At 40.4% G+C, this 26,078-nt stretch overlaps 1 protein-coding gene across 2 annotated transcripts in view; it reads right to left on the bottom strand.

Moving 5' to 3' along the window:
- Nucleotides 1–5,866: 5,866 nt before the first annotated feature.
- The window catches only part of LOC119135344 (low-density lipoprotein receptor class A domain-containing protein 4-like), a 93,007-nt gene continuing 72,795 nt past the window's right edge, over nucleotides 5,867–26,078 (bottom strand). For both annotated transcript variants that reach the window (XM_037272833.1, XM_037272834.1), the window contains 3 exons: nucleotides 11,996–12,144; nucleotides 10,882–10,932; nucleotides 5,867–7,958 (listed from right to left, as the gene is read on the bottom strand). In XM_037272833.1, the coding sequence (XP_037128728.1) occupies nucleotides 7,413–7,958; nucleotides 10,882–10,932; nucleotides 11,996–12,144 (746 nt within the window). In that variant the 3' untranslated portion in view covers nucleotides 5,867–7,412. The remainder of the gene's footprint in view (nucleotides 7,959–10,881; nucleotides 10,933–11,995; nucleotides 12,145–26,078) is intronic.

Raw genomic sequence — 26,078 nt, 5'->3', positions numbered from 1 at the left:
CTCCATGGCAACCACAGCTGACTCATTGGTGTGGGTTCATCGATTTAGTTTTTCACTCAGAAATTCTCTTCTGTTAAACTCTGAATTTATCTTTCAACATGAATGGTATTTTTCCGGGGTCACATTTTTGGCAACCTTCACTGCATCCACATAGTGTAGATGTTGAATGTGCGTGTGTGTATGCACATTAGTGTGTGAGTGCAGAACAGTTACAATGACCTCCACTGTCTAAACTAATGTTAATCTGTTTATACAGTCCAGTGCCCCCCACTCCCAGCACAAGCACCTGTCGGCCCCACATACTGGAGGAATGACAGAGAGGACAGAGGCAGCCTGGCTGCGATGCCATGAAGGAAGGACAATCTGTGTCCCTCGGGTGGGAGTCAGTGTCCAAACATGACCCAAGTGACAGGATACCTCTCTGATGACTGGGTCAAACACAGGCCAGGATTTATGTATTTATTTATCTATTTATTTATTCATACATTAATCTACAAAGACAATTTTACTAACAATAGGCTAAGCCAAAACTTCCATCATTTATCTCACAGGTAAATAGTAAATGAATAATAATAAATAAATCAACCTATCATCCATCCATCGAAACATTTCAACTTTTCTTTCAGTCGCCACTAGAATGCAGTGTTCCTGCAGCTATACCTTCTCAACCTTGAGTACTACTGAGTTTTTTACACCGAGTACCACCGAAAATAAGTAACTCTAAGTTAACAATTAACATGACCAAAATTAACATACAAAAGTGTTTAAGCTTAAGCTTTCATCAAAAATAATTTTATTCCGAGTAGTGTTCATTCAAGTATTCATTATTATAAGCCAATATTTTGCACAGTATGAACAGGTATTTGATATGTACTTTTAAAAAAAAATGGATGTGTGGAATATAAAAATTGAATATAAATTGTGGACTTGCCGGAGCCCACCTCAACTGTGATTGGCAAAGAAGCGCAGTACACCAATGGCAGGGCACAAATAACCATTCATTATCCTATTTACACCTATGACAAGTTAGTTGGTCGACCATGTATGTTTTGTGGGAGGAAACATGAGCACCAGGAGAAAACCCACGCATGAACATGCAAACTGACGTGACGCCTCCGCACTGCAAGTTTGGAAGAATACTTAAGACTCCATAGTTTAAGTACTCATCATTTACTTGTATAAGTGTACAATTTGAGAATGTTAGATTTTTCCAGGGGCTATAGTTTGATTATGAAACTGGATATCTTTATTTATTTTCATTTCCTTGGGGAATACTTGAACAATGAGTTATTTCTTTTTTTTGCGTGACCAATAATGCATGAACTTCTCTCAACATCAGGTACTGCTGCCAAGATGTAGTTGAAAGGATTTGATTGTGCCGTATTTGGTAAAGGGCAAACTAAAAAGGGATGTGAACAGCATCAGCGTTGTTGTGCCCCTCATGTTTTTTTATTTTTATTTTATTTAAAGTTACAAAAAGGGCAGGAGGCGGGGCCTAGCCACCTTCCTTCTGCAGACAAGTGAGTCAAAGTACTTTCACTCCTCTGACTGTTATGACAAGTTGCCAGATGGGGTCTGTCTGTAAATAAGTTTGTGTTGCTGTTGAATAATATACCAAGACGTATGCTTCATGCATTTCATTACTTTGCAGGGTAGAGTGAGTCATTTGCTTCTAGCTCACAAGGATCTATGGCCATGTTTTTAACAAAAACACGACTGATATGAGAGAGAATTTGATTTTTGATGAAGCCCGAATTTGACCTTCACAAGTCTGCATATCAGAGAGAACTCAGCATATTCGGTGCATTTTGCAAGAAAAAGAAAAACCAAACCTAACTCTGCAACACTGAAATTGAAAATACACCAGCACTAAAAGGTTTTGATAGAAAAGTGAGGTTGGGAAAGTTTTCTAATTAAAAATCATTCTCATTTCTTCACTAACCTTCAAAATGTAGAAACAACCAATTTCATATTTTATTTAATAAAATAACTCAAGATACAGACATTTCTCACGGAGCGTCAGGTTATAAACAATCAAAGATCACACTCGCATTTGCAAATGTAATATGGCTCCCATTGCCATCTTGACAACCAATTTTGATGGAAGCAAAACATTTATTGCATATTGAACAAATTAGGTGGAATGTTTTTATACAGGTACTTCAGTTCATAAACCAGGGCTGTTGTTAGTTTTGGTTCATCACGACACATTTTGACCCCAAGCAAACCTTTTTCATTATGTCCTGAAATCAATAACATCAAAGAATATTTTCAATGCATTTAATATTTCATATAATATTTCAGACATGATTTATGTATTTTTTAAAAATCTTTTACCTATAACAAAATGACTGAAAGTCAGAACTCTGACTTTAAAGTGAGAATTCTGAGAATAAAGTCAGAATTCCCACTTTAAAGTCAGAATTCTGAGAATGAAGTCAGAATTTTCACTTTAAAGCCAGAAAGTGGGAATTCCGTCTTTAAAGTCAGAATTCTGACTTTAAGGTGAGAATTTTGACTTTTTTCTCAGAATTCTGACTTTCAAGTGAGAATTTTCACTTCAGCTGAGATAGGTTCCAGCTCACCCGCAATGCACCAAAATAGCTGAATAGATGGATGTTAATTTAACTAAGATTTAAAATAAATTGCTGAGCACAATGAAATTTACACTAAAGCATCACATTTATTGCACCTACCAGACAAATGTATTGTGTGTTTTAACATTGGCGCATTCAATGAAAAGGTTACTTCATTTACGCTGATAAGTTTTAATGGAAAGGGCAGCGCCCTAAATTGTAACCTCAATTAGCTCTTGGGTTACGTTGGCCTAAGCATAAAAATAATTAAATCAGCAGACTAGCAAGTCTGCAACATTCATAACACTAACACCCCCCCTAATAAAAACACACACACAAAAATGAACCACTTTTAAAGTTTTATTCATTTTAGACTGTAGTTTGACTACAGCATGATTACAAACAGAAAGGTTTTGACTACAACAGCACTTGGAGCAACATTTTTTTTTTGTATTTTTTGTAAAAGTATTGCAATAACAGACCTTAGGCCTAAAACCTAGTATACATCACAATTTCTTAAATAAAAAAGAAGGTACACAACAATTTTACCCCTCTGTGTGTGTGCACATACTTTCATACATACAGAGGGGGGGGGGGGGGGGGGGGGGGGCAAGATGTGGGAAAACAAAAGTATATTTGTAAATAAAGCAAACTAATGACGGAAGCAGTCCTATAGTAACCGCTGTGACAGAGAATTATGAAAATGAGAACATTTCTGATCTAATTCTTGATGAAACATTTTGTTAGCAAGCACTTGACACTGGACTTCTCATCAAAAAAAGGTCGTGCCGCATAGACAATTCAAAAAGAAAAATCAGTCTGAATTGAAGTTAGTTCTTCAAGCTAGTGCAGGAAACCAACAAAGGAGGAAAAAGAAAAGGAAAATAGAGGAGCTAACAGGACTTCATCCAGAGAGACAAATGCCACTTATTTGGTGCTTTGAAGAGAAAATGGCGCATTGCTATGTACATTGTCTAGAAAGAACGAACATGCTCTGCCGTTAAGTACAGTGGAGTATTTTTCAGTACGTCTGTAAATAAATGACTGCAGATTAAACACAAGATTTTGCTCAAATATACTGTGCCATTTTAACATCATGAACAAAAAAAAAACACAAAGTACAATTAATTGATTTATCTGCGATTTTCCTGTTTGCTTTCACACTGCTGAGTACGCACGCACGCACGCACGCACGTACACACATATACTTTGATGATGTTCTCATTTGACAATCGGGTGTTGTGTCATGGACAAAGATTCTCATCGGTTTATACTTTGGCAGATTAACAAACCTTCAAGTAAACTAAGGAATGGGATTTGATTCATATTCCTCGATCAATTGTGGAAAGTCCTGTGAATGTTCTTAACTCCTGCTGCAATGCCGGTGACTTTTCCCTATTTAATGTCATGTAGTTCTTTTGACAGCAGTTATGAGTGGCGTGCTCCATTTTGCCTCAGATGCAAAAGAATTACTGTAATCGATTATTATGCCCATCCATGTTGACTACAACATATTAAAAAGAATAGGTGGGTGCAAACATATACTTTTCCAACTTCAGTGGACATCAGACTTGTAGACATGTCCCATATAAATGGACATTGAACAATGCAAGTTGACCTTAACGTGACTTGGCTGAGGTTGCAGCACACTCAACACACCGTGTGTACGTCTTAAATGCTTTTGTTTTGAGAGAGAGAGAGAGAGAGAGAGAGAGAGAGAGAGAGGTGTCGACTACACATTTAGTAGTCGTTCGTGGCTTTAGGAAATCTGCCGGCCAGTAACCAAAGAACGGCGACAAGTGTCAACGTCTTCATCGATCTCATTCGTCGTCTCCTTCAATCAACTGCATGAGGGAGCACATTTTGTGATGTCACCGTATTCGAAGCATACTTTCATATTTCCAAAAAAGACAAAGCACATTTTTAACTTGGAGGCCTTTACAAATTTGATGCTGCCTTCTTAAGTTTTATATTTTCTATACATTATGTTACATTATTCACAACATTTTTGTGGTGTCTACCCATTGGGTAGGATATGTGCATAATATATATTCAAGTTATATACAGCACCTTACAAACAAAAGACAGACTACTGAAAAAGCACCGTTGGAAGTGAGGCACAACAAAGGTGGGAGCTTTTTTTGAGTGCAAGTGGGTTCCTATGTCTGCTCCGCACACATACGCACACACATCAACTTACTGGTTGAAATGGCTCCAGCTGCTTTACTGTGGAGGGGCTGCTGCGTCAGTGTACTAGTATTATGAACTTGGGAGCTCAACATGCAGTGCAGAGGTGAAAGGTGGCGATCCACGTATGTGCGCTCAGGTTGAAATTCCAAGAAAACACAAATGTACATGGAGGCCACGTTTGGATGGGAATCAGCACGTGTACTGCTTAATTGGCTAACTTTAGCATTTTTTTCTGCTTGCACTCAGACAGCTGGAGCACCCTCAATAAAGCAGCTGTAAAGACTCCAAAGCAGCAGTTGGACTGATGTGGTCTGCTCAAACATGAACATTAGGCACCTTTTTTAAAATAAAATAAAAACTCAAATAATTGTAACATGCAAACCTCCTTGTAGAAAACATAGTTAATCTTTGTATCCCCCATTTACAAGCCACGACCGAGTAGACAGAAGAAGCAAGGAAGAAAGAAAAAAAAGCTTAAAAAAATAAGATAAAAGGACTTTGAAGCAGCCCCCCCCCCCCCCCCCCCCCCCCAATCAAAGGCCCATACATTTTGGGACAATCATGTGAAGAATGAAGAAAACGATAGATGCTATTTCTTTCCTCTCGCATGAAGCCAATTTGGTCCCAATGTGGAAACGTTTGACTGCAGAGGTTCAGACCTCTTATGTTTTGATTATTTGAGGGAAAAGATGGGCATGGGAGGGGCTCGACAAGCAGCAGTAGCAAAAAAAAAAATAAAAAGCAGTAGCAGCAATAGCAGCAGCAATGTAACACGCACACAGAACGAAAAGGCCTTCTTCATTCAAACTGACGAGCATAACTTAACTTTCAGTTCATTAAGGCCGCCGTGCCGATAACTTTGAATATGTGTTGAATGTGTTTTTTGTTGTTGTTGTAATTGACCTCTATTCTCTCCCATCATTCACCTCTGGCTTTTTAAAGTGGGACTTTGAATTCTAATGAAGGCTTCATTAATTCTGCGCCAATGTGCCAAATGTCCTTGAATGTCAAAACTTAAAGTAAAGCAGCCAAAACACACAGGCACATACACATTTTGCTTCAACAGTCACATTAAGTGCTGTGCTTTTTTTTGGTGTGTGTGTGTGTTGTTAAAAGGTCTCTCGCACGCACGCACACAAAATGCAGCCAGCAGGAAGCAGGACGAGCCCGGTGCTCAAGCAAATCCAGTCTCCACTTTAAAGGGGATTGGCGGACTCAGCGTTATTTTCTCCACATGGATCGAAGAAAAAGATGAGTGTTTGGTAAATGACCTCAAAAAAAATGCGGTGGAGAGGAAGGAGTAGGGAGGGCACACTGAATGTTCCCAATGAAAACAAGCTCAAGAAAAGAGAAAGCACAAGAGTAGAGAAGGCAACAATGAACAGAGAGAAAGGCTAGATTTTCAAATAGTTTGGTCTCCCTTTCAGAAAAGGAGGCCTCCTGTAGCCCTTGGACTGTTTGCACAAAATCTTGCCGTCCACAGCAATCCTCGCTACGTGTGTCGTCTTGCTTTGATTGTAGCGATATGATAATGACGATTTTTCTTTACCACCATGGCAGACTTCACTCAAAATGCACTGTTAGGGGGGAGGGGGGGGCATGATACAGGAAACGGGAGACGGCACACTGCTATGAGCAGACAGCTGGGTGGACAGTTAAAAAGGAGGCTTTTTGTATTAAGTTTGATGGAGAAAATAAAGGTTCTGTCATTTTGGTGCAGGTACAGGTCACTATAGCGAACATTAATATACGTCGTTTTTCAGTGACTGAGTCATTATCATTATAGAAATTGAAGTTTTTGAGGAGTTGGGTGTACAATTGGATGGTTTGAATCTTAACTTGGAATTCAAGAAGAAAATGTCGCACAGCATGTTGTGAGGTCTTGGAGAGTTTGTCCACCCAGCTGCCCAGGAACATTCGCGTGTTCTGCCCTCACTAGCTGAATGAAGCATGGCAGGAGTCTCAATGTGCCTGTGGTGAAAGCAGGCCCAGATGTGATAGGCTTTAAAAAAAAAAAAAAAAAAAGGATATAAGCTTATAATACTTGGTTTTTGCTCGCCAAACACCTTTGGAGCTAAAGTTCAGTCATTCGGTCCATTTGTAAGACAGAAAACGAAATTAAACATATACTTTCCCTCTTTAACAACAAAAAGATAGTGCAACTTTTAGATAACTTCGATTTTTTTTTTTTTTCAAAAGTCTGTCTCTTTCCTCTCCCCGTAGTTTGTTTCCTCGTGAACCTTGGCACTAAGATATTTGTGTGTGTGTGTGTGTGAGTCACTTGTTTTATTTAGGTCCTTTGATTCTCCGTCCTGGCTTTGTGCACAGATCCCGGTCCAAAAAAAGTGTACAAAAAAATAATAATAACAATAAAAAAAAAAAAAAGAAGCTATCCTCCTCCATTCCTCCAGATAAGGTTTCCATTTGTGTCCTCCAACCTTTCTTGTTGAAGACAAGACTCCATGCACAGCATAATTCTGCCCCAGCAGTGATTGCCGACTGGTTGGTAAGAGCAGAAAGAGCGGGCGGAAAAAAAGGACTCTCTCTCTTTCCTTGATTTGTAGAAGCTATAATTGCTGTTTGTTGTGCACAGGAGCCGGGACAAAGGCGCGAGAGTGAGAGACCAAGGTCTTTGGGTGGTCCCGCTCACACCAGGTCCTCCGGTTGGCCGTCCTTCGTCTTGGAAGGTTCTATTGTGCTTTCTGATTGGCCCTGCGGCCGGATCATCCTGCTTCCCGGCTCCCCGCATTCCCCCACCCTTTGGTTATTGCTTAGCTGGTGAAGAAAGAATGTGGAGCTGATCACTTCGCTGTACGCGGGCGGGGGGGCTTCCATGCGCCCGTGGAGACTGGAGTTGGCCACGCTGATGCCCGAGTTACTGCTCGGTGGCCTGGGGCCGCTGGGCCCTCCGCCGCCTCCCACGTCGATCAAGTCGCTGTCGTAGATGGTCCTGTTAGGCGGCGCCCTCACCGATTCCCGATTGAGCTCCATCTGCTGCTCGGGGTCGCGGAGTTGCAGGGTGCAGGGTCCCTGGTACGGGGGCGGCTCCTCGCCGTCTGACAGCGAGATGGTGGGCGGCAGGTCAATCTGGTGTTGCAGGTACGGATAGGTGGGCTGAAAGCGGCTAAAGCGGTCTCTGTGCATGAAGGCGGGAGCGGTGAAGCGATCCCTGGCCTGGGGGGCATATAACACCTAACAGACAGAAATGGCTGCTTTAGTCAAATCTAAAATATGCAACAGTTGAAAGGGTCAGTCAGTGGCATTTGTGTTGAAATGACTCCTTTCATCAAGTACAGCTTTCAAGTGAAAGATTCCTTGCTCTAACCAATTTGCTGCGCATTGGCTAACTAGAGAATGCAATTCCTGAAGAAATTGCGTGTGAAGGCTGAGAGGCTGAATGATGTCGAAAACGTAGCAGTAACACGCCCAAAAAGCGAGAGGAATAAAATAGAATCATAATAAAAGTGTAGAATGACGTGTGTGTGTGTGTGTGTGTGTGTGTGTGTGTGTGTGTGTGTGTGTGTGTGTGTGTGTGTGTAAGGCCTCAGCGCAATTACGTGTGTGGGAACATTTTGGTTTGTCTAAGAATTTAAACGGCAAGTCTAATAAAACAAATGGTTTAATAATGACTTAAAAGAAACATTTTCAGCTTGTCTGCTATCTCGAGAAAGGCCTCGAACTCAAATAAAACAAATACCAATTTTCTTCCTGAGGAAAACATCCTGAAATTAAAGCGCAATAGCACTCTGCAGACTGCAGACGATTAGAGACCAGCACGTTCTTGGAAAAGGATTTCAGCCATTCTCAATCAGCATTTGCATGTCAATTTGCACAAGGATTTCATGGGCACATCATGCGCCAGAATGTTATGGAACTCGGTTGTGTAGTTGAAGCAATCCTGCTAAATGGCAAACAAGCGTTCAAATCTTGTCAGAGGAAATCGGAGGCAACACAAAAGCTTAGCGCAAAATGGTACTGCTGGGAAGAGTGAATTTACAAGAAACTCAAATGGAAGGGAGAAGAAGACTGCATTTGTACTTTTTCAACAAAAATGAAAGCTGCAAACTGCATTGGAGTTCATTGGAGAGCAATACTAAGGTAGTAGTTGCCGACAATACGAAGGACCAATACTCGGACTGTTAATGTAAGTAATGCACATTGGTGGGGGACGCAGTTTGAACTATAATAGCCCCTAAAAAAATAACTTCCAAACAAATTCATCAATAAAATGGAATATTTGCCCCACCTTACTACTAACTACCCTGGGTGATGCTAACAATATTTGCGCCCCTTTTACCAAAAATGAACAGCATGAAACATTTCATTGAATTAACTGATCGAGCTGCAAGTAGAGCAAGTATCACTTGCAAAAGGCACAATTATACCCCTGAACAAATACAAAAGCAATAATTCCACCTCATTTAGCCTCCCTTATCATTTCTCACCCATTTAAAACATCGACTTTGTTTGAGCTGCGTTCAAATGGAAACCATTTCAATTAAGCAATTTGTCTCATACACCCCCACAGACAGGTAGTCTAGATGGCTGACTGGAAAATAATAAGGCGGTGAAGGAGGGGGATGAGGAGCATAGCAAAGGATGAAATTATACGCAATATGAGAAAGACTCACAATGGAAGTACAATAATAATAATTAAAAAAAAATTGAGACATGGAAGCCGCAAATGGAAAGCAAGCCGAAACAAAGGTGCGAGACAAAGAAGGGAAATAAGACATGGAATATAGAGCAAAAAAAATAGCAAATGGTATAGACGCAGACTAGACAGATTGATAGACGGGGTGGGGGGGTGGAGCTGATAGAGGGAGCAGAGCGCAGCGGAGCGGGGCAGCTCTCAGACGGCTGTCTAGACAGTGTCAGGGGAGGTGCTGCTGATTAATGACGCACCAAACACACACGCGCCACTCTATGGCCTTTGGCGCTCAACACCAAAACCATTAAGATTCTCCCCTTGTTGAATATTTGTTGACACAAATGGCTTTCTCGTGCCAGTAACGGCAACCGACCCAAATGCATTGGCGTCGACGAAAGCTAGCCAAAGTTGGTGGAAGTTCACCGCAGCGTGGCTTCTCTTTGCAACGAGTCAATAAAGGGTGTCATAATCATGTGTTTGAACACCTCTGGGGCTGTTTGTGATATTTCCAGTATGTCTCCTCCCAATTGCCGTTTGGAAGCGGCTCCATCTGGCAGGGACAACATGAAGCAAACAGATCAACGGTCACACTCACTATATTGGCATTTGTTTGTCATTGAGGACATGCCAGACTTGATGTGATTTGGAAAGCAGTGCCACAGTTGTATCTGGCGCTACTTATAAAGCATTCCTTGGTGAGTAAACATTGACAAGCAACCACGTTGGGGATGCCGATACATTTGCGTATTCTATCATGGCAACAACGGGGTGGCGCCATTCAATACAACAGTCTTGATTAGTCCTTTTTACATGTTGTATTAAAATCAAAGTTTCTCAAACTACTCATCGTAGAAATGACGAAATAAAGATGTTTTCCTATGATGAAATCCTTCAAGCGAGTCCCAATTTTATTAATGGAACAAGAACCCTATTTAAGGACAGCAAAATCAGCAAGCTACTTTGTTTTGGTTACTGTGTTTATGTTGACTTTTTATAACACGTATCGGATATCACTGTGGTTCCATTCATTGAAGCATGTCAGAACTTTGGACTTTTGATTGATATCGCTTAACAACAAGACTCCAGTGAGGGAAGATAAGTGACGACAGCATGCTGTCACAAAACACCGAACTAAAGAACTTATGAAATACAATATATCCCGTGCTAAAATTTGAAATCCAATGGCAACTGTGCAGCAGAAATGTATCAAATCTAAAACTTTGCAATGACTCCTTAATGGAAACAAACAAACCCTGCACATTTTGTTATTATCCCTATCCCCACTGTTGACAATGGCAACGAGTATATTTATATCTTGGTATGTTGTTGTTTGCGCTTGCTGGGAAAAATACCAGTTCAGTCAATTTGTTTTGTGTTCGGTTGTTCAAGTTCAAGGCTTTGTGTGCCTCCACACACAGCCTGGTAGTCTAGGTGCAAGGAAAGTGCAGTGTCGCAATGTGTTACCTCGGAGGCTCCTTGTCGCGAGTTGCTGTCTGAAGGCCACAGGCAACCATCCTATGCAAAAACAACCAGAGAAAAAGCACCTATTGTAATGACGGTGTTCAGAAAAACAGAGTATTATTATTTCCGCAGACTCAGGATATCAATAAGTAAACCAGCAGGGAAAGACTGCATGGTCGTTTTTGTCTGTAAGGAAACAAAAGGCTCGGTGCTGCTCAATTCTATGCTATGAGCTTCCATGGTGTAGGGTTCTGATCTTGAACATTTAGAATTTCTTCTTTTTTAAACAACTTGTGTTTTGATAAGAAGGAACAAAAGCAGGGCAGGAGAGTTGAAAAAAAAATATATCTTCTAGCAGAGCTATGTTATAGTGTTTGGCAATGATAAAAGCGGCAGGCCAACAGGTCAGTCATTTAAGTATGACTCCTCATGGCCATGACGACAATTCACACAAGGCGCATTATAACTCGTACAACAGTTAAGCCACAAATCATTCAGTCATCTGAAATGCTCGACATTTTTCTATTTTCGAAGGTACCTGGAGCCTTTCAAATGGTTCATAATGTTGTATTTTCACCATTTTCTTACCATTACCATCAGTGATACAATTAATTGAATTACTATTTCAAAATATAAAACCATACAAAATGGCAAATATTTGTCCAAAATAGGCCTAACCGATTTTTTTTTATTGTCTTGTCAGTTTTGTATGTTATTTGTGTAAGTCTGTCCCACTGTGTTGACATTTCAGAAAGGCGTTGGAGGCGCCACAGTCTAGACGGTGATGTGGTAAATTAAACATCAAGGCTCCGAGGGAACCAATTCAGCAGTTTTACCTCACACTTAATGGCAGCAAAGCTGTTTCTGTCACAAAAGATTCATTTGACTCAAGACCATATTACAGATAAACTGACAAGCTTTGTTTGACTCGCAACCGATTTTAAGAAAACCCGTCACAATAATGATGAAAGAGGCCAAGGAAGTGCTCACTCTCACTGACAAGCATGTCGAGCAGGCCGGGAACACGGAAGAATAAAAGAGTCACAACAACCCAGCAATCAACCTTTGTGTTTGCTTTAGCATATTATGGCTGCCAGTCACCTCCTGTGATACTGACCTGCTGCAGGGAATGGTCATGCCGACGGGCCTGGCTCTGCCTTGTTATGAAGGTGGAGAGCTTGTAATGGTTGAGCAGGCAGATGATCACCACCACCATGACGGTCATCACCACGATGATGATGATGATCTGAACAAACTCCAGTTCAGCTGCACACACAAACAAGGAAGAAGAAGGGGGGGAAAAAAAGAAAGCAGCATTACAAACTGTGTCCCGTGGATCCAAAAACAATTGTGAAAAGTACATCAAGACAATAAAGCTAATGAAGTTAAGTTTTAGTAAAATATCGTCAAGTTAACCAAGTTATGTTTTAGTATAATATTTTTGCAAAAGGCCATCTGGGGTGCAATTTCCATTAGATTTTACAGTCCAACAGACAGACAAAACAATTCTCCTGTCTCTCAGCTATATTTTATGATTATTATCTTTTTAGACTTTACTGTTATTTTGCAAAAACATTGACTTGATCGAATTTAGCACCGGTTTTGGGGGTAATTTATGTAGGATGTTGTTATAGCTTGTAAACAGAAGAGTAAAAGGAATGCTTACTTAGCTATATGTGAATGTCAGGGAATCAATTCATCAATTTTTCTTCAGTGAGGGCAAAATTGAGGGTTACTACAATTCTGGCTGCCTGTTTTAACGCCCGCCTACCAGCAGGGGGAAGCAGAAGGCAAACGCTCCATCCTTGAACGTGTTGGGCAACTTTGAGAGGCAATCAGAAGAATCCTTTCCAACTTATGACAGTGAATATGCCCAATCTATTTCCCTCGTAGGAGACCAATGTGAGCAATTAATAAAAATCAAAAATATACATACTGAATGTTTTGGAGTACTCATACATTATTTGAATTTGATTTATAAATGCACAATGTTTCTATTTATGAATTAATTGGAGTGAAGACACTGATGAGACTAGATTTCCACACTAATAATGATAAACCATGGCATGCTTAACTTTACACAATTTTCTGAAGAGTGTAACATTGCTCAACGAAGCTTATCCATCATAGCAAAAAAGCCAAAAGTGAGTAATAGTTTAAGTAAAGTAAGTACTAATTGGTGAAGAAATTGTGTATTCAATTGTGTTTTCAAACACATCAATATCTACATACATGTGTGCACGCTTCGTGACGTGACATCATAGACTTGTGAGGTGAGGTGCTACCAGTACGAGGGTGTGTCTTGCAAGGCCTTCTTTCTGTGAGCCTCATGCCTTCTACTGATGTTGAAAATGTATCAAAACTCGAAAAGTCAAATATAACAGAAAAAAATCCCCGAGAAAAACAAAACAGTTGCGACAGCAGTTGGAAGTCTCATCTCAAAACATTTACAAGGCAGGAAGCTAGAGGAGGAGTCAAGAAGAGGAAGGAAGATGAGAGAATAAGAATAAAAAGAGGCAAAAAAGGGGAAAAGCTATCAAGTCTAAAACCAAGGCATACACTGAGTTCAGAAGCTCCAGAACACAGAGTACAGCACTTATTCCGACAGTGGCCAAGCGAACATTGTGTTCTGCTGGCAGTCTGCGTTACCAGCAGAAGTCAGATGTTATTACAACAGCAATCCGCTTGTCAAAACAATATCAGTCTGGCGTCTGAAGTACCCGTATTCTTCTAGCAGTCTGAAAATGTTGCATTGCAAGGCTGCCTTCTTAAATATTTTTTCTCCTGCTCTGACACAAAAGGCTACGGTCAAATAAAAAAATGTGAGAGTAACCTTTTAGAGAAAGTTAACGAACATCCGCCAATGTTCAATTAATTGGTTAAAATGCAACAGCAATACGGAAATGTGAACATTACTACAATTAAAATACAAGCCATGACAAACTAAAGAAGTTACAACTTAATGGCTCTTGTTGAGAAATATGAGTCAACACGAACTTAATGCAGCGATATTGATACAAACCTGCATGCTAACTTGGCTAAAGAGGGTGAACAGTGTCGAAAGTTGCGATCGAGGGATGGAATGTTCTGAATGCAGGTCAATGATTAATTCAGACGTCTTTAGTTGCAGTTCCCTGGATGTTTTTTTTTTTATGTCACCCTACTGCAACACACCCCATTCAAATAATCACGATCGTTATGCACCTTCTACAAATCTTGCTGATGATCTGATTATTTGAATCGAGTGCATTGCAGCAGGGAGACATCCAGAAAATCAACCACCAAGGACCAGGATTGAAGATCCCTGGATTAATTGATATAACATAAAAGAACGAATTGATCATCAAATGAAGCTATTATTTTGGTAATTCATTACAGATGTTGGCTATGTTAAAATGATTGGATTTCTAGCCTCTTAGCAATAAACCTATCCACATTTGTCATCCTCCGTGAAAGCAGATTATCTTTGTGTTGTATCAAAATAAACCATTTGCAAACATCTGCTTTTACTTTCGAAAACAATGGTCAACATTTTTGCCTATTTTCTGACACCACAGTCACATCCACATAGAATGTCAAAATTAATTAAATTCAACACTACTGATGTAATATTGTGATATTCTCCTATGTGATGATTGATTATTATTTAAGTTATTGCATACTTACTGCAGGTTGGAGACTACAGTAACAAAACAACTGACTGCAAATTGATTCAGAATGAAATTAATGTAAATGAAATATTCTGTGTTCACTCATTTCTAACTGACTGACTAATTAAGGCCAACTCAACCAGTTTGGGCTTGAATAGGAAATTAGGATAACAGCTGTCTATAGAGCTTTACACAATAAGCGCATTCAGTTGGGACCTCTTAACACGTAATTTAACATCTGAGCTTGCACCTTGCATTTGACCTTAGTTTACTTTCGAAAGCAGTCTGGCTGGTTTGGTTTGAGTGTTTTCCCCTGAATCATAACAGTTTTGTTTGTGAATCAGTGGATGTATGCCGAGAGTAGAGCTCGACAATGGACCATTAGCCACCTGCTAATTTCAGATAATAAGACCCACCATTAGATCCAAAGAGTACACAGAAGCCCCAAAAGCTAATACAGCAGTTTAAGGAATCATTATAACACATGGTAAATCAGGTAAATCAGTAAACCACAAAGCTTGACCAGTCTGGAATACAAAACAGAAACCCTTGTTGCACTGACTGGTGATTGTCTCTTGCAAAACAGCAAAATGCAAGTCATTAATGGTTTCTTGTTTATCATTCTATTTCAAAGCCACACTGTAGAATGCATTGCCCCCCCCCCCACACACACACTTGTTGAGAAATGAATGTAGCCAACATTGGTACGCAAGTTCCAGTCGCGTGACCTAATTCACTCCTTCTCGACCAACCTGCTCTATAAAACATACAAAAAGTGAACTGAGGCAGACACCAAAAATAAAAGGGTGCTTTCTTTGCTTAAACTTGGTTCTCCTGAGAGATCCAGCTAAGCTAGAGAGGCCTGCTGAGTTCACAGCCTGCTGCCCACCACACACACACACTGTCTGCTGCCACTGCTGTTACTATGGTAACACGTCAGCATGGTGCTGTGATCAACAAGGCCCGGAGCTGCTGGGGCACCATGGCAGCGACCTAGCTGGCATGCACGCTCACGCAATTGCACAGACAGATAGAAGATGGGAAGAGAGCGGAAATGAAGAGGACAAATGAAAAAGGATTAGACAAGTTCAAGTAAAAGGGAATGGTAGAAAAGTGATGAAAGGCAAAACAGTAATGGCACAACACACACACCCCTCGTTCTCTCCCTTGGGGGTGTTGTGTGCTAGGTCTAGACGTCTGGCATAGGTCTGGATGGAACAGTGTGAGGATGAGGGGGTGACGCAGCACACGAGAGAAATCAGCCTCGTCTGATATCCACTCATGAAGTCACTTTAGCCCCCCCAACCAGTTCAACTCAAAAGGAGAAAGGGCTTGATTATGTGCACAGTGTGGGAGAGCTGACCCCCCCAGAAAAATCACTCTACAAGCATCACTGATGCAAAAAGATGGACAAGGGGACATGGAAAAAAAAAAAAAAGAGACCATTAAAGAGTTGAAAGAAACACGAAAGCGGAAAGAGACTGTGTGAAACAGAAGGTGCTAGACATGAAAAAGCGACTCGGGGCATCAGAACAAATAATTATAGCTTTTCTTCTCTCGAGTCTGCTTCCACTTTCTTTCCTTTCTGACTCAGTTAAACACAGTCAGACACACCTTTAATGTTGCACTTCATTGGAATAGGGTTGGCCCATGAGAGGAAGATCCTGCCACCATATGACTAAGCCTTGTTTGGTGCTGGCTGTACTTTATTTTGCTGTTTTCATGCTTGGCTGCCTTCAGGCACACCAGTCACCGCCACAACTGCAGTAGCCAAATTCCAAAAATGGTCAAAGTATCTCTGACCACAAAATATACAGGACAGTCCTATTGCACATTTGTACGTAGTAGCTAAGATCAGGCCAAAAGTGGCATGATAACCTCTAACTCTAAAAGCATTTAACTTGCATACTAAAAGACCCCAATGTCAGTGATTCGTTTCTGAATGCATTAAATATGCTTGGAATTACATTAAGTGCTGAAAATGTGCAAAGACTGAGAACAAATTAGTAGAGAATATGTGAGCTATGGAATTACTTCTTTCTTTTTAGGGTTGCTTGAGAGGAGAGCATTCCTGTTTTCATGAGAATGTTTGCGGGGATTGAGGTGGTCGGCTGGGATTGTTGACGTCATCACTTTTAGACGACAACACAAATCTACTGTTTACTGAGCAATATTTAATGTATGTATATTTATATGCATATACACCTTTATGGTTGTGGTTTTCTATTAAATCCTGATCTATTAAATATTGTGTGAACAATTCTGGTTTGGGTCTCAATGTTTGTTTAAATTGGGGTCATGTAATTGGCTGCCATCTCATTACGCGCGCCGCATGAGAGTCCACGCAACAACAGTTTATTTCATTGCATTCTTTTGTCCCTAAGTGGGAAGAAGAAAAAAAGAGGTTGTATAAAATGTACCATCTAACATTTTTACAATTTTCGTCACAGTACATCTGAATCACCACTAAATGCATTTTCCAGATTTTGTCCGAGTACTGATTACGTTTTTTTTTTTTTTTTTTTTGCTGAAGTAGGCTGATATGATGAGACCCAATGCTGAGCTGGCAATACCTTGGCTCCAGAAAATGACTTACAGATCTGCACCATCTCCATTTGCATGAATAGAACATGAGCAAAGATGTAAAAAAAAAACGCCGGGCCAACATCATGAATATTACAATATTATCTAATATTATCAGTATTCACCCTTGCAATATTCATGAACTGCAGTAAAACAGAGGATTGCGTTGTTAGTGTAAAGAACAGAATGTATTCATTTAGTCAGAGGTGACTCGACGCTCTGCTGGCTCAACACGTGCCAACATATGCACACTCAGGCACAGCACAAAGCCTGTCTACCAGGTGTGCGTGTGTGTGTGTGTGTGTGTGCACGCGCGTGCCTGTGCGCATGCATGTTTACATTTATCGCAACTAGACAGACAGGATAGTGTCTAGACAACCCCCCTCCCCCTACCTTCACTGGGTGATTGAACCAGACTACAAGGGTCAGACTAATGTCAGGGTTAGAAATAGTCTACCTGGGTCAGCCTGGGTTAGTGTGTAAGTGAGTGTAACGAGGTAGTCGTTTAAACATTTCGTATGTTCAAGGACCAACTTGCTCGGGCATGTTGCTTCAACTTGCAACTTATATTCAACCAGGTTTAAGCAGAAATGCCTGTTTGACTACTGATATGATTGCAGGGGCGAATGTGGTTGACTGCACATTGTACTGAACTATTATTAGACATCAGCGTCAAAAGGATTGATAGAAATGTGTCCACACAGGGTTTTAGGATTGATGTAGGTCCGGTTACTCGAGAGCTGGTTTCCTGGATGTTTTATACCTGGGGTTCCAATTCCGGTCCTTGTGTGTTGCAGCAGGTAGATATATAAAACATCCAGGAAATCGGTTCTTGAAGGCCCCTGATGTAGGATCTTAAGCCAATTTGATCACTCAGAAGGCTGATGAAGAAACATCAGCTGACTTGGTCACACATAATAGGTAACACATTTGGTTACCTGATACGGTGATATCTTAGATTTACATTTATGCGTACAATATATAACTAACAATATGGAGCTTGGGAGAAATGAATGAAAAGAAAAAAAAAATCTACAAGGTAACGTACATCCATTATTGACTTTGAAAATTTTCCATTAAAAACATGCACTGGAAGAGTGCAGCACTTGAGTATCTGAGCCAAGAGGATTTAATTGTTGTTCACAAATTTGTGCGGATGTTTGGAAGCCAGGTGGCAAAGTGTCAATAGCAGGCAGGGTTATCCACTGGTTCATAAATAACCTGAATGTTGCGAGGGCTTTGGGGACAGTGTGTGATTCTTTTTACCCTTCATTTGTTGACTGCAAACATCATCTGTTACCCAAGCACCAACATATATTCTCATCGGTAACAGACAACACACACTGTTTATACAATGTCGTGAAAACCAATATTCATCCTGCCATCACAAAAAAAAAGGCAAAAATCCAAACAGGCTTACAAAACCAAAAGTTAAAACTTTACTTTAAGCAGCTCTCGGATGATTTATGAAAGGTGAAAAACACATTTAATGGTTTGACACGTTCATCTTGTGCTACAAATCCATGTCATACACATCTTCGGTGACAATGTTTCTAAACTCTGCGAGCATGACCGTCTTGTGACATGCGGTCTAATTGTGCTGAGCTAACAGAGGAGAATCCATCACGCATATGTTGCTCAACCAACTTCAGCAGATGACTAGCACCTCTTCCGCTCTGTATTCTAGCCATGAAGTTGAGATGCGTAAAAAGCATGAAGCGGAGCCTTGCGGGCAGGATTAAGCAAAAGCAAGAGACTCAGTCGGAAAATTGAGGAAGAGCGCAAAAACAAACATAAAGGGAAACGAGACAGGTTAAACAGCGTGACTGAGACACAGGAAGGCAACATCAGCAACATCAAAATGGCAAAACAAGAAAGTAATCATGGGGAAAGACATGCTGGAGATAAACAAATGCGTGTCCCCTCTTTAATACTAGGTCATGACCACAGGCTGAACTCGGGGTGGTTCTGAGCAAAAGCGGCTGGCAAAGCAAACTATAAAATAGAACGCTACAGACAAGAAGAAACACACAGTTGTGTACCAAGATTGGGAGAGTCTTAAAATGTTTTGATGGAGAGAGAGATGTCCAAAGGTTAAAAAAAAGAAGGAGTGGTATAAGAAATTTATTGTGGTAAAATTTCTAACCCTATTGTCTCACAGACAAACAAATCGACTCTGGTGCACAGGTCATGAATGGAAGACGGGACCAGCAACATTTGTTAAAGTGCGGTTGAGGTTGAAAAAGAAAACAAAAAGAAGCAGTTACAAAGACCGAAAACTTTGCAACAGGACATCTCCCCATCCAGCCGTGGTTTAGGTGATCTGTTGGGTTAATCTGTCTGACAGATGGGGTGGGCTGTGGGTTAGCAGAAGGGAGCAGAGGCTACAGTGTACTCTGATAGTAATGGGACAGCACAGGGTTGGGTTGGGCCAGGCCGGCCGGATGCTGTGACCATGACCTATATTAATAATTCACACAGGATCATCATGCTGCTCAGAGCAGAAGCCCTAATCATAATTAGCAACACTAGCAAGCAGCCATATCCGCGTCGAGGGGAATTCCAAGCGGGAATTGCCCGTTAAAGGGTGACAAAAAAAGTTTGCCTTTTGAGGGTGATATCAGAAAAAGTTGCATTAGTGCAAGGACTGATAGTTCAGCACAAATGATGAGCCAAAACTATCCATATTTTGTTTTGCATACATGTTTGCATATATGTATTTTGATAAGACATAACTATGTAGCAAAGAAAACTAACAAAATATTATCTTTGTCAATTAATGTGGCGGTGCTAGACAGTTTTACCTAGGGTGGCAGGAGGTTAAGTTGGGATCGGAGGTTATGGCACATGAGTAACAGCCTAATGTATGAGCATCCAATTCCTGTATGCTATGCAATAACAGCTCTCACCTAGGGCTGCTAGAAACAATTAGATTGTTAGTCGACTAGCAGTTGCAATTAGATAACAAATCCGATTTGAAGTAACTTAACAAAGGGGTGAGGCGCGGGTGGGCCAAACTCTCAATCACGCTCAAAACGGCTTCCACTGGCACAAAAATCATGACGAGCTAGTTTTTATACCTGAGCGCGCGTGTGTAGGCTACGTAACCACAGAATAGAATGTTTGCTCTGCAGCGTGCATGGAGGTAAGGCAAGAGAGGAGCAGCGTTGGGGGTTGAGAGTCGAGGCAGGGCCAGACTAGACAACCTCTATCCCCAACCCCCCTTTCCGTCTGCTTGTGTGTTAGTGTCTGTCTGTGGGTTTGTCGTTGTGTAAGTGAGTGCTCCTCTTTCCCTAGCCAGACAATAGAGCAGTTCTGTGCCTGATTAGGGTCAGATGGTGACTGCCAAGAGGAGGAGGAAAAGCAGGAGTGTGTGAGTTGCTGATAAAGTAAGAACCTTATTTGGCTTGCAGACTTTATATTAGGGTGGGCGACCATCAAAAATATTGTCATCGTTATTATTTCTGATCGATATAGACATCCCGATCGATAAACATGACTATTAATTAATTTTCTAGCCTAGTATTAGAGCAACTACCAAAACTTTACTTTAAAATATAGAGTAACTTAAAAAGAACAACCAGTAAATAAATTACGGCAATGTATTCAAATAATATCAATGCAAAACAATAAATACAGGCTATTCCTACTGTGCACAGCTTGGCCTTTTAGGGGCAGTGTGGGAATCCGTAACTTTTTGGTGGTGTTTTCCATATAATCCAATGTTACTTTGCGCTGGAGCCCTCATACCACAATTTGTGCATCTGACATCACAAAAGATTACAAAACTGTGACTGAGTGACATAATGCGATATCTTAAGTACTTCTGTCTTCCTTGCCAAAATAACTCCACATGAGGGTCATTCATTCCGGAATCCAGGGCATCAGTCACAAGATACCATGAAATGTCCGGGCAGCAAACAAGAGTACTATAGTGGGCATACTGGAGTCAAAGGAGGATGTCCGAGCCTTCTATAACTTCCATGAAAATAAAATTGCAATGGGTTGTCCGTAAAACAATGCTCTTCAATCATAGATTGCAGTCAAAGTAATGTGTTCCTCCAGAGGGAGACATCTTCGTGATGCGAAGCAGCATGCAATCTTTAGTCAATCACTGCACATACAGCATTCATATTCAAGCAATTACAAAACGGCTACAAGGACTATTTATTGTCACAGGGGGACCTTGTTGACTCATTCAAACGCAATTTGTGTTTCTTGCGGAACCAAACGGCAACCTTTGGCAGAACATAAATTTGGATTCTTAAGTGGCTCCCGCTTTGCTGCTTCTCAAAGACTGAAGTGAACAATTTGATTGGTCAATATCAATTAAATATGTTCATTTAGCATAAAATGATATTCCACATACAGAATCGTATGCTAAGCCTTTACTTGCTACATGAAACGTGCAATGTTAATTTGCAGGACATTTTGAGGGGGATATTGAGTTACAGAAATATGAAAATATTTTTTGCTTTTTCATTAATCCAATACACAGTAGCCATAACGTAACATCATAAAACATTGTTAGCAAGAGTGCAAATTTTTGGATGTCAAGCAAGTAGCTTGTCGATACATGAGGTCATCAAGACTGCACGATTAAAAAGAACTGTATTGTATTACTGAATTTAGTATGGCAGGCCTTTGCGAGCACTGGGCTTGTTTTAATGTTGGCAAGCGATACAAAAGATATCATTGATATGTTTCTGAAGATGTACCCCATTAACTCCCTTGTTAAATCCTTGAAGTGATTCTTGTCAACAGTGCCTCCTCCCTTTGACAAATTAAGCGTCTTCAAAATGCACAGTCGACCCCAAAAACACAACATGCCCATAAATGAAATCAGAAATCGACTGTGCTTGCATTTTTCTCTGAACCTGTAAGAAAATGTGAGTGAAAAATCGGTGGGCGGGGAAGCGTATTAAATTGATTTTTTAAATATTTTATGTTTTGAACTGTCAATGCAGTTAAACAGGGAACAAACAAATAGCATAATAAGAATGCTCTAATAAATTTTGCTGAATTCTGTGGTGGGCGGAGACAATCAGCTAGTGAAGCCAAAAAAATAAAGACCCCCCCACCCAAAAAAAAAAAAAAAAACAGCCCTGTGCTCTTGTTTACAGTCAACACTTTGGCATTGCATCCACAGAACTGTAGTCATGAGATGCGCAGCACATTGATTCATTCGCCTGAACTCAAACTGTGAGTAAACAGATGTGAGGAAACTCCCCACTCCCATCCACTGACTGCCCACCATAACACTTGACGGACGGCCTGTCTCAAAAACACGACGACTACAAAATCTGCTTCCCGGGTCCCAAGGGCATTTATTGTGTGCGTGTTGGATGGGGGTGCAGAATCGAGACACAAAGGGAATCCCAGCAGCCAGAGTGGCTGGGTGCTATTGATGCTATAGTGTTATGGAGTGTCGGTGAACCCACGACAGGAAGGACACAAAAATTTCACTTTTTACTACATAGGACTGTTAAAGCGAAACTGACCTACTCTGCTGCACAGAAACAATCTGCACCATGTCTTTGGAAATAATGGTCCACTTTGATTTAAAAGCCAACATTCTCCTTGTTCTCTTTCAGTCACACTAAAACAAAGCCCTATAGTACCTCGTCATTCTGAATATTACACACAGAGCCAATTGCAATTATTGTCAGTAAAATGACAGCAGTATTTGGAAGTAGAGTCAAAGCTAATGCGCCATGAAAAAAAGCTGGTAAGATGATTATTATGCATCACAAACACCACTTTCCGGTTTTGTTTGGTTTAACTCACAACAAAAAAACAAACACAGGAACAGATGTGTTGTGTTCGTTCAGCGAGGCGATAAAAATCAACATTCAGTTTGAGAAACTAGTTTGTTCAAGTGACTTTATTGTCAGATGTGTTACACATACCTGACATATAACAAACCCGAAATAACAGACCTGCAGTGCTGTAATAAATCCACTAAACTGTTTTAAACATGTACATTAGATTATCAACGCTACAATCTATATGGTCGATCCCGACCGCCTGCTATAAGAACCTCTGTTTGAGTCTGCTAGTTTTGACCTTTCCTTCCTGATGGCAGCAGTCAGAAGAGGCCATGGGATGGGTGAGTGGGGTCACCTGCGATCCGAGTGGTCAGGTTGGATAAATGTCTAGCGGGGAGGCGAGAGAGCAGACACCGATGATCTTTTCTTTTACCGTGTGCTGCAGGACACAGTGATGCTGAGGTTTATACAAAATAGTTGTCATTTAAGTGGCTGGTCAGCAAGAAAAGCTTAATAGAAACTGGGTAGATAGTTTCAATTACTTATTTTCATGTAGCTATAAAATAAACTATATCATGATGATATAAAGTTATATAACAGAACTTACTGTAATCAAAAGATCAGTGGTTGGTGTTGATTTTGTGATGACTTGGGAGATGTCTTGAAGGAAAACTGGAAACTTGGCCATGTCGAGTCCAAAAGCGAATTCCAGCAACAAGTAGCTATTTTTTTCTTTTTTTTTTAACTTTGGTTAAAAACTAATAGAACACATAAACCACCTTGTTGAAGCAGCGTTGCCGCTCCCAAATGCGCTTTCAAATCAATAGCCATTAACGATTGAGGAAACAGTGAACTCTGGCTTACCTCTGGCTCGGCACCCGCGGATTCACCTAATTTCGAACCCAAGCTTTTATAGGTCAAACTTAAAAAGATTAAATGAAAATATCTCAAAAACCTGATGTGGTAGAAAAAAACGAAACACTTTTTTTTTTTAAAATCAGCGTCAAAACTTCATTTTGGGATACATAAAGCCATTACTAATAAGACTAGACTGGAGTTTTCTTTGTACTGTAGATTCTATCAATCTCAGTCACAATTGCTCAGGTGGTGTTTGTTGGCACTTGGCAGTACATCTTAGATCTGAATGTCTGTACAGCGCCAATGTAAACAGCACCTTCCAATGACAGGAAAATCCAAACCCTTCAGGTCAACTTCATAGTGCTTCCTAATACTATTTGCCATGACAAATCTTCTACTCATCTTACTGTAGGTGTCAGACTGAATCAGGTTCCATTCTGCAATGTGAAATTAGGAGCTCTCAAAGGAATATAGAGTATATATCTATTGCTCTAAGTCTACATCTAAGTTGATCTGTAAAGCCCATCAGTGAAATATATTCATCGGACTAAAAACAATAGCCCGATCTAAAATCGGCAGCACATCAGCAAGCAATTCAAGGATTGAGGGGAAAAAAAACAAATTATTGTGAACTTGCCTGGCTGTAGACAGAAGAGTAAATATTGACTGTAACTACAGTTCCTCCATGCGTGCGTGTAATTGAACGTCTGTCCAAGTGTAAATGTGAGCGCATTTATCCTTTGTGTGTTTCTTTGTACGCTTTTCAGTGAGCGTCAACAAGTCGTCATTTGCGTGTGCTGGCCCGGGGCACTTGAACGATGACCTTGCAGCCACCTACACACAAACACTATTTACACGCAGGAGAAGTGATCAGACCATTTAAGCTGGCTGGCCTTGACTGCAGACGGTTACAAACACAGAGGCACATTCAGGCACAGCAACACAGTGACCCCCTTCCTCAAAGAGAATATACATCGCTGTGACTAAGACGAACACTCACAGAATGCATGACGAAATACTTGTAAATATATTACGAAGGTTGATTCAGTCTTCTGTCATCTCCAAACTTTTTTTTTTTTTTTTTTTTTTTTATGTAAAATCTAAAAGTTTTCATTTCACATTTGCTTTTTTGTTTCTCTTTCCTATTATTTTTTTAGAAAAGGTTGAAAATCACTAGCATATATTTGACAATTGGCTGTTCTTATTTGATTTGACTCTATTTTTTTCCATTAGCAAAAGCAGGTATTACTATTTCGAGAACCTGTTCAGCTGGGATGCTGAGCAAAATGTGGTTGACATAAACCACTGATGATCCCTCATTGGTCAAATCTATCATCTGACGAGGTTGAGAAAAACTCAGGTGGATATTACATTGACGTGACTTGTTGTTGTTGTGACTTAGCTATGTCTGCTGCGGTTATTCATCATTATACTTTTCTGCAGTGTTGCTGAGCACGAGTCGCTGTGCTGTGGTTAAGAGCCATTAGCCAAGTATTTAATGTGTTTTTTTTTCATGGTACTGATTTTAGCTACAAAACACACCGCCCCAAAGTGATATGAGTAGTGTGGAATTGAACAAAGTCAACACTGTGCCGTAAATGCAGCGATCGATTACAGGGGGGGTCTTTTTGATTTTCAGAATTTGTCTAAAGTGTCTTGGAAGTTGTCTTTAGTGTCATGTAGTAGCAATCAAGACTGAATCCTAAATTCAACTAATAACTTCCTTGCTATAAAAACAAGGATGTATTTTACATGCGATTTAATGGCCTCTTTGCATAAAACGCCATGACATCATGTGCTCTGGGGCTTTTGCGGCTTACCCTTTTCCGGTTTAGGGTTAGCACAGCCATCTTTGCAAACTCTCAAGTAAAAAGGATAACGTGAGCCATTTAAAATGGATGTATCGAGTGTTTAACAACTGTAGCATTTCTTTCAGCAATATTGTGATATTTCAAAACCACTGCAATTTTAGTGATGTGAAATTGCTATACATATATACATATTCAGTTCAGGAAAAGAAAAAAAAAAGGAATAGCTTGTCTCAAGTAAAGAATTCAGCAGAGCATGAGCTACATTATTCAGCCTTGCAAACCCAAGGCTGCAGACAATTTGTTTTTAAACATCAGTGACTAAATGGAAATCCTCAATAGTAATGTGTTAATATGATCAAGAAGAGTTATTTAAACTAAATAGATTTATGGAAAAAAAAAAAACATTTGTCAGACTGCTGTCATAAATCAAAAGATCCAAGCAACACATTAAAAAGTTTGAGGAAATGAAACTGATCTAATTGGACTCGCCCTTTTTTTTTTTTTTTACCTGCATCCCTGACTTCCCCCAT

The sequence above is a fragment of the Syngnathus acus genome, chromosome 16 (assembly GCF_901709675.1).
Source record: "Syngnathus acus chromosome 16, fSynAcu1.2, whole genome shotgun sequence".
In the NCBI taxonomy this organism is placed as follows: Eukaryota; Metazoa; Chordata; class Actinopteri; order Syngnathiformes; family Syngnathidae; genus Syngnathus; species Syngnathus acus.
The sequence above is the reverse complement of the archived record's forward strand: the minus strand, read 5'-3'. Positions and strand labels throughout refer to the sequence as shown.